Here is a 13450-nt window from a genome sequence, read left to right on the forward strand (position 1 = left end):
TCTGCTATAGGAAGGATGTTAAAGCCAAGGAGAATGTGCAGAAGTGATGACATGAATAGCATTAGTTAAAAGGGCAGAGCAAAGAAACTTTTGATTTTCATTAACAATTTTTTAGAAGTTTCAGCTGACCTCATGTTCAAAATTGTGAAGATTTTTTTTAGGCAATGATAGTCTAGCATGTTTAACATAAATGCCTCAAAAAAAACCTGACACTGAGAAAATAAACCAGATGACCAAAAGAGGTCTATCTTGAGGAAGAGAAGTAGAGGGAGAATTACAAAGCTTCGAGCCTTTGCAGCTGAGGGCATAACCACCAGTGTTGGCATGATTAATACGGGGAATTCTCAAGATGCCAGAAAAAGTGGAGCGTCGTGGCGTGGTAGTGGGGGTGGCAGTAATGATGGCTTTAAGGCTCGAGGAGATTACAGAGGTAGGAAGGGGCAAGGTCATTTGAAACAAGGATGAAAATTTAAAAATTGAGGCATTGCTTAAATGGAAGCTAATGTAGGTCAGCAAGTATGGGGTGATCTGTGAGCACACTTAGGATAGAAGCAGCAGAGTTTTGAGTGAACCCAGGTTTAGGGAGGGTAGAACATGGGAGACCAGCCGGGCATCTTTTTGGCCAACCAAATAAATTAAATCAAACAAACTGAGGGACGAAGTTAAAAGGGCGGCCTCTTAAAAAGAAGGGGCACCACCTAAAGCAAAATAAACCAAAATGTATAGAAACCTTAAAGCATCAAATCAAAACGTGATTGAAAAGGTCAATAATACACCCCAGCCCATGTGGAGCCCAACGGACATGGAAGGCCTCGATGGTGCAGGTGACCAACCTGGAGTGCACAAATCACATAATAAAGTTAAAGTTAAACAAATTATTTTCATTGTTGTCTAAGTCAGTAATGGGAAGGCATCAATTAAGAGCAAAAAGAATGGTTAGTAATTGTTTAAATTAAAGTTTATTTTGTGATTAGAGAATGTTGCTTTCAAATTTAACATGGAATTCAATTGTATTATGATCACTATTTCCCAGATCTTTTACTCAGAGATAACTAACTATCCTGCCTCATTATACAATACTAGATTTAAGATAGCTTTATCCTATTGGTTCCACAACATATTGCTCCAGCAAAGTATCATTCTGCAAACTCATCTTTAAAACCACCTTTGCCAACTTGATTTGCCAGTCTGTATGAAGATTCAAGTTCGCAATAATTATTACATTGCTTTTAATACATGCTCCAAAAATTTATTCTTTAATGCTATGTTCAACATTCTATTTACTGTTAGGAGGCCTATAAACTAGTCCCACCAGCCTTTTCTGACTTTTGCTATTCCTAATCTCCACCCATACTTATTCTGCATGATGATCATCTAAGCCAAGATCCTTTCTCACTCATGTCCTTATGTCATCCTTTGTTATCGGACTATGTCTCCTCCTTGGCCATTCTGTCTTTCTTTCCAAAATGTTGGGTATTCTGGAATACATATTTTTCAATTTTGATCAGCTTGTAACCATGTTCTGTAATGGCTATTGGATCAAACCATTTATCTCTATTTGTATCACAAGTTCACCTATCTTATTGTGGATGCTTCCTGCATACAGAAAAATAGCCTTTCATTTAATTTTGATTGTGAGGGGAACACGGGCTGGGGTGAGTTGGGGTGATGATTGTGAACAGAAAGAGGGAACAATTGGAATGATCAAGCTGCTAAGTAAGCAGTGAATAGAGCCTGGACCTGGGAAGTTCCCTGTACATATACTTTTTTGCTATTTCATTCACAATGTTCCCAGGAAAGCTGTCTTCTAATTTTTACTGTTTCCTCCCACATGCATTTTTCAATTTGGGGACAGGATTTATGTCATAATACTGTCAATTCAATAACAAGTGGTCAAACTTCATAAACACATTCCACATCAGTAGCTGAGTTATGTTTAGAAAACAAATGCTGCTTATCTGTTCAGTTAGAAGTCCAAAGTTTAACCAAAGTCCAAAGTGATTTGTTGAGTTCCTTGCAACATTGTTCGTGTTGCATAAATACTGATTTAATCTTTTTGCCATTGGCTGCAAAGAAATGTAAACAGGTTAAATGAGTATTCAACAGCAGTTGGAGTATATTGTGGGCAAGTTTGAAGTTATTCACTTTGGTGATAAGAATGACATGGACATAGTACAGCAGACACCTTAAATCCTTGACGAAATATCAACGGCAATGCCTCTGCAAAATCCTGCAAATTGAATGGCAAGAAAGGCACTCCAAAATCAGTGTCCCTTATCAGACCAATATCTCTAGTATCAAGGCACTGGTTATGATTAATCAGCTGCATTGGGCGGGCCACGTTGTCCACATGCCTGACATAAGACTTCCAAAACAAGCTCTTTACTCTGAGCTTCATCATGGCAAGCAGTTACCAGGAGGGCAGAGGGAATGTCTCAGGACTTCTGCACAGCCTCCCTGAAAAGATGCAACATTCCTTCCAATTTTGTGAGAATCTCTTGCTTTGACTGCTCAAACTAGAGAAGAAACGCCCGTGAAGGTGCCAACTATTTTGAATGTCTCCCCGACAGGTCCAGGTGGAAGCCATGCGTAAACAGCAGAAGGGAGTGTACCAAAATCCGAGAAAAATGCATGAAACTTGCAATTGTTGATATTCAGAGACTTCGGTTCACTTGTACATGGAACACAAAAAGTTAGCGTGCAGGTATAGCAAACAATTAGAAAGCAAATGACATGTTGGTCTTTATTGCAAGGGGATTGGAATATAGGAATAAATAAGTCTTGCTACAATTGTACACGTCTTTGATGAGACCACATCTGGTATACAGTGCAGTTTTGGCCTCCATATTTAAGGAAGAATATACTTGCATTGGAGGGGTGAAAATTTACTAGATTGGTCCCGGGGGAGAGGATTGTCCTATGAGCAAATTAGGCCTGTATTGTTGGAATTAAGAAGAACGAGAGGTGATCTTAGTGATATACAGAAGATCCTCAAGTGGTTTGACTGAGGGGTTGTTTTCCATTGGCTTGGGAATCTCGAACTGTATAATAAATAGACTTGTCCACTGTGCATATGTTAGAGGTAGTTTTGCTCATTCAAAAATATAACTAAATATCACAAGCATATGTATTCTTACATATTTATTACAGAACTTATCAAATACCTCCCATTGTTGAGTTATCTCAAGATTGTTTCCCCAAGTTGCCTGTTACCTAGGGTTAATTAAGCCTCAAACAGTTATGCATTGATAGGCACCAAATTGAGAAATTGAGTGCAAATGCGCACTCTGCAATGGGATTGGTGGGGGGGAGGCGGAGGGTGATTGGGGCTGGCCATCAGGGGGGGCTGTGTTGGGGCTGGCCATGGGGGAGGGTGGGGTCGGGGCTGGCCATGAGAGCAGGGGGCTGGGGCTAGCCACGTGGGGATGGGGGGAGGGAAGATCAGGGCAGGTCATGGGGAGCTGGCGATTGGGACTGCCCCGGGGGCGGAATTGGAGGGGGGCTAGTAGGCAGCGATTGGAGAGGGGGTCGGGGTCGGGTAGGACAGCGATCAGGAGGCCGGCATGCTGGAGGTTTGGGGGAGGCTGCAAAAGAAGTCGGGAAACCAGCGATCAGGAGGCCGGCAAAGTGTGGAGAGGGGTGGGGGTGGAGAGGGGTGGGGGTGGAGGGGGGACCCAATGTGCTTGCACCAATCTTCCCACTGACAGATCAGTGCATGCGCACTTGCCCGCTCAGCATACTGATGTTGACCTCTCTGGCAGATGTAGTCCCACCCTTCACTTACCAGTGTGATCTCTCTAAGGCACTCAGTGATGTACAGACTGCCAGAGATTCATTAAACTATGTATGTTTTCCCACCCGGTGGGCACTTAGCTTTTTTTGGGGGAGAATCCTGGACTATATTGTTTTAACAAAGTTAATTGGCTTTATAATTCAAAGCTGGTGCAAAGTTGAGTTTGTGAAATTGGAATTTGATGTTGGTAAAGATTTAAAACATTGCAGTGTCCCTTTAAAAGCTGGTGTTTTGTTTCAGTGGAGGTTTAAAATACAAAGTACATACCAAGTCTAAGCTGAAACATTTGTATCGAAAAGTAAAGCAGTAGCCTTGACAAGCCAACCTGATTTTGTTTAATTTTAGCCCAATCAATTTAAAGCAGACTCAGCTATCGGGAACCAATAAAAATTGAATTTGATGGTGTTGACAGCATCAGACCAATCCTATTGTAGGAAAATTGATAGGTCATCACAGGTATAAAAGAGAGTGCAGGGGGCACAAACAGGAGACCAGTCACCTCTCAATCCTCGAGAGGGAAAGAGCAGCTCTCAACTCTACCAGCTTAGAAATCATAGAAATCATAGAAACCCTACAGTGCAGAAGGAGGCCATTCGGCCCATCGAGTCTGCACCGACCACAATCCCACCCAGGCCCTACCCCCACATATTTACCCGCTAATCCCTCTAACTACGCATCTCAGGGACAATTTTTAACCTGGCCAATCAACCTAACCCGCACATCTTTGGACTGTGGGAGGAAACCGGAGCACCCGGAGGAAACCCACGCAGACACGAGGAGAATGTGCAAACTCCACACAGACAGTGACCCGAGCCGGGAATCGAACCCGGGACCCTGGAGCTGTGAAGTAGCAGTGCTAACCACTGTGCTACCGTGCCGCCTCAGATATGTCTTAAGAGAGCACACCATCTAGTATCAAATCAGAAAGAACTTAGACAGAGGAATCAACAGAGGAACTCCAAAAGTTCCAAAAGCCATAAAACCTGGTTGTGTATTTTGAGAATGACTGAATTCTATTATTTTTTTTGTTAAGTAATGAGTTTTGTATTTATTTGAACAGCATTCCATTAGAATCTTATTTTATTCGGTATGTTACTTGTTCAGTTAAAGTTCCCTGTTAGTTAAATAAATAAATTGTTGAGTGTTCATCTTAAAGTGAGTGTCAGATATTTCTGTTAGTTAGCCACTAAACGTTGCTGAAGAACAGTTCACACCTTCCCACACACTTTTAACAGATTACGAGGCGAGGTATTCCTCTTTGGGGGATTCGGCGTTACCTCTCAAAAGGGGGGTCAACCTTTGCATTGTAACAAAGCCAACATGAAAGCCAAAATCAGTAGAACCAGCATCTAGCTGGTTGTCAGGGAGAAAATCGGACCTCTCAGGGACAAAGGAGGGGAATTATGTTTAGAACCCAAGGGAATAGGGGAGATCCTAAATGAATACTTTGCATCGGTATTCACGAAGGAGAGGGGCGTGCTACGAGAGGACACAGGTTTAAGGTGCTGGGGGGTAGGTACAGAGGAGATGTCAGGGGTAAGTTTTTCACTCAGAGGGTGGTGGGTGAGTGGAATCGGCTGACGTCGGTGGTGGTGGAGGCAAACTCGTTGGGGTCTTTTAAGAGACTTCTGGATGAGTACATGGGATTTAATGGGATTGAGGGCTATAGATAGGCGTAGAGGTGGGGATGTGATCGGCGCAACTTGTGGGCCGAAGGGCCTGTTTGTGCTGTGGCTTTCTATGTTCTATGTTCTATGTTAACCGGGAGTGTCTCGGAGGGAGGTGTTGACCCGTTAGAGAAAATCTCCATTACAAGAGAGGAAGTGTTAGGTTTTTTAGGGAACATTAAAACTGACAAAGCCCCAGGGCCTGATGGCATCTATCCTCGACTGCTCAGGGAGACGAGAGATGAAATTGCTGGGCCTCTGACGGAAATCTTTGTCGCTTCTTTGGACACGGGTGAGGTCCCTGAGGATTGGAGGATAGCGAATGTGGTCCCATTGTTTAAGAAGGGTAGCAGGGATAACCCAGGAAATTATAGGCCGGTGAGCTTGACGTCCGTGGTAGGGAAGTTGTTGGAGAGGATTCTCAGAGACAGGATGTATGTGCATTTAGAACGGAACAAACAGACAGCATGGTTTTGTAAGAGGGAAGTCGTGCCTTACAAATTTGGTGGAGTTTTTTGAGGAAGTGACAAAAACAGTTGATGAAGGAAGGGCCGTGGATGTCGTCTATATGGATTTCAGTAAGGCATTTGACAAAGTCCCACATGGCAGGTTGGTTAAGAAGGTTAAGGCTCATGGGATACAAGGAGAAGTGGCTAGATGGGTGGAGAACTGGCTTGGCCATAGGAGACAGAGGGTAGTGGTCGAAGGGTCTTTTTCCGGCTGGAGGTCTGTGACCAGTGGTGTTCCGCAGGGCTCTGTACTGGGACCTCTGCTATTTGTGATATATATAAATGATTTGGAAGAAGGTGTAACTGGTGTAATCAGCAAGTTTGCGGATGACACGAAGATGGCTGGACTTGCGGATAGCGAAGAGCATTGTCGGGCAATACAGCAGGATATAGATAGGCTGGAAAATTGGGCGGAGAGGTGGCAGATGGAGTTTAATCCGGATAAATGCGAAGTGATGCATTTTGGAAGAAATAATGTAGGGAGGAGTTATACAATAAATGGCAGAGTCATCAGGAGTATAGAAACACAGAGGGACCTAGGTGTGCAAGTCCACAAATCCTTGAAGGTGGCAACACAGGTGGAGAAGGTGGTGAAGAAGGCATATGGTATGCTTGCCTTTATAGGACGGGGTATAGAGTATAAAAGCTGGAGTCTGATGATGCAGCTGTATAGAACGCTGGTTAGGCCACATTTGGAGTACTGCGTCCAGTTCTGGTCGCCGCACTACCAGAAGGACATGGAGGCGTTAGAGAGAGTGCAGAGAAGGTTTACCAGGATGTTGCCTGGTATGGAGGGTCTTAGCTATGAGGAGAGATTGGGTAGACTGGGGTTGTTCTCCCTGGAAAGACGGAGAATGAGGGGAGATCTAATAGAGGTGTACAAGATTATGAAGGGTATAGATAGGGTGAACAGTGGGAAGCTTTTTCCCAGGTCGGAGGTGACGATCACGAGGGGTCACGGGCTCAAGGTGAGAGGGGCGAAATATAACTCAGATATCAGAGGGACTTTTTTACACAGAGGGTGGTGGGGGCCTGGAATGCGCTGCCAAGTAGGGTGGTGGAGGCAGGCACGCTGACATCGTTTAAGACTTACCTGGATAGTCACATGAGCAGCCTGGGAATGGAGGGATACAAACGAATGGTCTAGTTGGACCAAGGAGCGGCACAGGCTTGGAGGGCCGAAGGGCCTGTTTCCTGTGCTGTACTGTACTGTTCTTTGTTGCTATCAAATTTAACCATGGTCAGCCGTCCACTAGAGGATTTCAGATAATCTCAAGTATGACAGTTTCAATGGTTTAATGTGTACTTTGTGTGTTGGATGATTCTAGAGATTCTGTGAGGAGTGTGGTCTACTCTCAAATCAAAACTGCTTGATTTGATTTTCTGCTTAATTTGAATTTAACTCTCAGATGAAAAAAGATCCTGCCAGCTATTTTTAATCTAATGTTTAACTGAACAAAGTACAGAAACAATTTCAAAAGATTCAGTTTCAACAGCAATCATTGATGATATGTGAGATATAGAGTCTGGTTAAGAGTGAGCAGCAGGAAGGTTAAAGACTTGAGCCAGGATGGAAGCAGGTTAGCTTAGGGTTGGGTGTAGACTCCGTTGGACTACATCATAGCTTCCTTCTGGATGTATTAACTTGAGAGACATTCCCCTCGTTATTTGTCGAACCACATTTGTTTCCATTGTTTTGCGTAGAGTGTATTCTGTGCAGGATGTTCTCAGTTGACTTTCAGTTCTTGTTTAACTTTCCCCAGAACAGCTTTTCATAAAAATTGTAAATGCATATAGACTCATGCATGCTGAAGATTAGGCTGTTTCAAAATATCTGTCTCTCACCCTTGGAAAGTTCTTTATCACTCTTGTGTATTTTTTCTCAACTTGAAATTCTATATACACCATCTGCACTAAGCATGTTGAGTCACTTGTCAGGAATAAACAGTCGGTGGTTGGAAGCTGCACCAATTTGAATAATGAGCAACCATTGCACATTGTAAAGATTTAGTGGTGTTCTCAATTGTGATGTGCTTATTACCAGATGGCTCCTCACAACTGTTCACCAGATTGGCAGCTCACCCATCAAAAAGGCAAACCGTTACTATCAACCAGAAAACCTGTTGTGGAATCTTCTGTTTGAATCTCAATATTAAGACCACATCTACAAACTCATCGTTGAGAGCATTGACCAGTAAATGCCCAGCTTTCAACCCTAAAGAGACGTGGCTGCATGTAATGGCAGCACAAATCCCGGCCACAATGGAGATGATTGGGTAATTCCCCTGGTCAGTCACATTTGGAGACCACATTGGGATTCATTTAAAACACATTATTTGTACAGTATAACTATCCTCCATTCATTTTGCTGAGGGATCGCCCTTATGAGATAATGTGGCTGTAGTGTTGGTCATGAGTTCTGTTTGTTGCAGTTGATAGAGACTGAGGGTAAAAATGGGTCAATGATATCATTGTGAAGTTGGCCCCGAGCAAGTTGGCAGGCAGTCTTTCACCTCATCTGATCTTCTTTCCACTGAAGTTCACAAAATGATAGTTTAATTTCTTTGTGGAGAATTGTTTCCTAATCTCACTGCATCCTTTGAAGTTAAAAGTATTGACAATATTTTCCAAGCCACAGTGCAGAAGGAGGCCATTTGGCCCATTGAGTCTGCAGTGGCCCTCTGCAGGAGCATTCTACCTAGTCCCACTCCCCTGCTTTATCCCCTAACAATGGAAAATAAAAGTTAACATTGTGAAAGGTTGGCTGCTGCTTTGCTACAAACCCGTTTAGCACTATTGGCAGAGACCGATTTTAACTCCATTTGAATAGAATCTGTTTGCTGAGTAAATGGACTGTTCTTGCTATAAGTCTCACCCTGCCTCCTACTTACTCATTGTCTTGACACCATTGTGTTAGCCATTATCACAATCCCTAAATTCACACCACACTCAACTGACTGAAGTCTTCCTCCTCCTACTTCTTTGTAAAAGTGTCACTCCTGTGTATTTCTCATTCAAAAGTCGTCCCCTTTCATTTGTGCAACATTTTTCTAACAAAATTATTTGTGTTCTGGGCATGCTGTTCACATTGCACACAATTTAAAATGACAAGACTGCACAACGCTTTCCTGTGGATGAAGACAAAGAGTACTTCAACATTTGCCCAATCTTGTGCTCTTTTTTCTCAAAATATGGCATGCAAATTTCCCTGTTAATATATGATGCCAGGGATGAGAGACAAGTTATAAGTAGAGATTTGAAATACTTTTTTATTATTTGCACGAGAGCAGGGAAGACTAGGAGATTTTAAAGTTATGAATGGTTCTGATAAGAGTGAATGAGAAAGGCTATTTCCCCTTTGGGAAGTTAGTGACGAACATGAAGCTTATAAAATATTCCATTCACCTGGACACAATCTAGACCATTCACGTTTGCATCTTTCAATCAAATCAATATTTTACTGCTCCTAGAATTAAAAATTACCAGCACTCTGTGGTAATTCAGTTCATGCACTGCTGGTGGTGGATGTATTTTCAGAGATGTTTGGTTTTGCATTAGATATTTTGTGCAACGTTCCCTTCTGAAAGTTTTTATAAATGTTTCTTTGTTGCAATGGCTTTTCTTTAGCTAAGTTTTCCCTTTCTTTGGCTTCATTGGTGAACGAGGAGCACTTGCTGCAATTCTAGATGAGTGAAGTACTGAGATTGTGGTTCTGCCTCTGAACATGAGATTGTCCTTGGGGAGACTTCCTTCCTTAATTGATTCTCCCCATGGTCGATTTGGCTGAATAGGCCAGATTTACTTTCAGCTTGCTGGCAGGTGTGTGATCCCCATGAGTTAGTGAGCATTCCTCTAAGGCCAATGGAAACGTAGGGGACTTGTATTATCTCGAGCTGTGTAAATGTACTGATTTTTCAGCTGACTACACCGTTTATTTTTGTGAGTTTTTTTTCCTGAAATATATATTTTAAGAAGAACTGTTGAAAAATGTGTTTTTGTTTAAACAAATTGAACCAAGAAACATTTTGGCCCAGAGCTTCTGATCTCTGAATGGTCATACTCCAATGTTACATTCCAAAATGTGCTGAGGGCCCCAGGTGCTGACTACATGGGAATTGTCTGAGAAGATTGGACTTCCAATGAAAAATTACCGTCCGAAACCATCAAAACTTTGAGTTAGAATTAAGGACTTCGGATGGTTCCTAGTCACTATTCTACTGACCCCCGGCCCCTTCATTGCTCTTCAGCTCCCAGCCCGACTATTCCTTGAGCCCTAGACTACTCCTTTGACAATCCTACACTATGAGGAAGGCAGGTGCGCTGCACATTTCTCAGGAGGTTTGGTTTGGAAGTCCATGGGGGAAAGGTGGATCTCCAGCACAGGGTAAGTAAATAGGAACAAAGTGGCAATCCAACAGTGACTGTCACCCCTTAGAAGATTTGGCCAAATGATGATTGAAACCATGGTGATGAGAATTATTTTTATTTTAAAAAGGTGCCAGGAAGTCCAAAGATGTGCGGGTTAGGTTGATTGTCCATCCTAAATTGACCCTAGTGTCCAGGAGATTAGCAGGGTAAATGCATGGGGTTACAGGAATAGGGCCTGGGTGGGATTGTGGTCAGTACAGACTTGATGGGCTGAATGGCCTCCTTCTGTACTGTCGGGATTCTATTATTCTAAGTTCCACAGCCATTGAAAACTGAGCACAAAAGTAAGATGAGTGTGTTACATGGCGTCCTTCCTATTTTCAAAATTTGTGAAACTGGACAAGATATAAAATTTCATGGTATCTAATGCACAGAATCAGACCATTCAGGTCTGTGTTGGTGTTCATGCTACTCTTCTTATCCTATCAACATTTCTTTCCATTCCTTTCACCCTTGGACTGGTTTAGTTGCTCCTTAAATCTGTGCTATTTGCCACTCTCCACGTGGTATTCATGTCACTCTGAGGAAATAAACTTCTGAATTTCTAATTGAATTTATATTACCTGATATTTATACCCCCTAGTTTTGGTCCTTCCATAAAAGCCAAATCTATTTCAGCCATTGCAGGTGCCCTGTCTATTATCTCTCCCTCCTTCATGATCTTGCAGTCTCCAGGGAGTGACACTGAGAGGTTGCTTCTCCTGGCTGGGAAATCTAGAACTCTGGAGCACAGTTTCAGGATGAGTGGCTGATCATTTGTGAGATGAGGAAAAATTTCTTCATCCAAAAAGGTTTGGTATCTCTAGAATTCTCTGCCCTCCAGGTTCCATGTTGAATATACTTAAGGCTGGGAAAGATATCTCAGGGAATCAAGTGATTTGGAGAATGGGTGGGAATGTGTAGTTGAAGCCATGATAGTATTAGCAGAGCAGACTCAATAGGCCGTATGATCTACTCTGCTTATTTTTCTTAAAATCTTTTGCTGATAAGAACATATCAGCTGAGATGAAAAAACAGCCTTGTGAAATTCTTCTCCAACCTCAGACAATCGGGCAAGCTCTGGAACATTTGTCGCTGCCCCATCAAATCACCTACCCTCTAACTAAAGCACAGGAACATTTTCTTATGATAATAATGCACCATCCAAGATAGTTTTAACGTGTGTTTAATTTTTCTGCAGGGCTGTGTTATTTTTGGTGCAATTTTCACTATGAACATTACAAGTTCCGAGATCCTGCTGCTTTTTTTGCTCTGTTGTGTTGCGAAGATGAGGACGATAATTAAATCAGTTTTTATTCTCATCAGTGTTGGAACCCATACCTCAGGCACTCGCACAGCACCTTCGATGGATCATGCAGAAGGATCTGCTGGGGCAAGATGTGTTCCTTATCGGACCTCCCGGTCCTTTACGGCGCTCTGTTGCTATGCAGTATTTGGTAAGTCATTTTCTTACCAAATTTTCATATGCTAATATTGCACCATCATTCCAGTTTGTTAACTGTCTGCATGAAGAATAATTTGCTAGTGGTAAAGAAAGCAGTTTGCAGTTTACCAATATGTGGAAATGAGTAACAATGACATGCTGGAAATTAAATCAATATGAGTACCTTCTGAAAAAGTGAAGAGTAGAGGACCAGTAAAAATTGCACATGTTAGCTCTGTACCTGCATTTTGCAGATTAAGTTGTTTAACTGAGCTTTGGGCCATATGCGATTTCATATTGGTTTTCAGTATTTGTTGTTTGGCCAGGATATCTATCTGCATATTTTAAAGTTCTCTGTTACCTGTGGTCCTCAGTCCACATTCCTAAATCCACCATAACTCAAAAACTCAACATGTCTGTAGAACAGTAAGAACCCAATTGCTTTAGGGTTAATTATGCTAATTAGCCCAAATATCTGACTAAATGTGAATGTGGCATTGCCTCAGACAAGTAGGAAAAGCTATCGGTCTGCAATCTGTTCTTTGATCCTTCTGTATATCCCCCGAGAAAGAATAAAATTAGTAACATGACAAGCACTTTTAATACCGAAATACTAATTCACAAAGATGCTTTTAACTTGAACATAAAGTTGACTATTTTAGTTTGGAAATTCATTCAGTAGGCTCCTTTAGGAACTTGTGTCTGGATGACTGAGATTGCACATTTTTGGTGCCTACCCTGTTGGCAATCTATTGGTTTGTTCCAGGCTCAGGGAGGATGCTGCATAGTTACCTGATTGCTTTTTGCATGCATGACTGAGATTATTTCTGCTTTGCTTTCCCCAGTGGCCACGTAGACTAGCAGACCACACGCCTTAATCAATCAGTCCAAGGTACCACACTGAACTGCATTTGGGCCTTCAGAGAAGTACAGGCTGATAGAAGGAACATAAGAACAGCAGTTATCCAGTTAGTCAGGAGGCAGAGAGCTTGTGAGAAATACAATGAGACAAGTGACAGGCAAAAGAGATTTCAGTGAAAATGAATGAGACATATGGAAATAGAAATGAACAGATGGTGTGAAAGGCAAAGCAAAACAGATAGCCAGAAGGGTATAAAGTGACAATTTTTTTAACAATCGTGACAACTTTGTGGAGGTTTACTGGAAGAAATGTATAATTTACAGTGCATGAAGTTTATAAAGAACTTAGGCAACTTCCATAACTTTGGATGTACCTATGATAAAAACTTTTTTCATCCAATTGTTAATTGAGTTCTTAAGTTTTGTACTTTTCCTATAATGAGCAATTATTTCCTTCATGGCTGTTATGGACCGAAAGTTTGTATAAGCTTTTACTGCTGCCATTTTCAATCCAGAAAATATTAACACCAAGGTTAACATTAATAAAAACAAATGGGATAATTTATAGTTTTTATTGTATGTAAATCTCAAATTATTCAGATTTAACGTTACACATGAAAGCCCCTGTTGTATTTGCTTTTTTTAACACAATATTTTAAGAAACTCTGCTGTGGTAGCAGTTTAAATTTTATATTTTCATATTAGACATGAAGATAGGGGGGAAAAAATACCACTCCAAAAGGCAGCTGAAATTAATCTCTGTCCACTT

The 13450-nt window shown here is 41.9% G+C and overlaps 1 protein-coding gene across 1 annotated transcript in view; it reads left to right on the forward strand.

The window, feature by feature from the left end:
* The window catches only part of vwa8 (von Willebrand factor A domain containing 8), a 375899-nt gene that overhangs the window by 6648 nt on the left and 355801 nt on the right, over positions 1 to 13450 (forward strand). The window contains exon 3 of the mRNA XM_078232307.1: positions 11703 to 11833. Within this exon, the coding sequence (XP_078088433.1) occupies positions 11703 to 11833 (131 nt within the window). The remainder of the gene's footprint in view (positions 1 to 11702; positions 11834 to 13450) is intronic.

Source organism: Mustelus asterias, chromosome 17, assembly GCF_964213995.1.
Source record: "Mustelus asterias chromosome 17, sMusAst1.hap1.1, whole genome shotgun sequence".
Classification (NCBI taxonomy): Eukaryota; Metazoa; Chordata; class Chondrichthyes; order Carcharhiniformes; family Triakidae; genus Mustelus; species Mustelus asterias.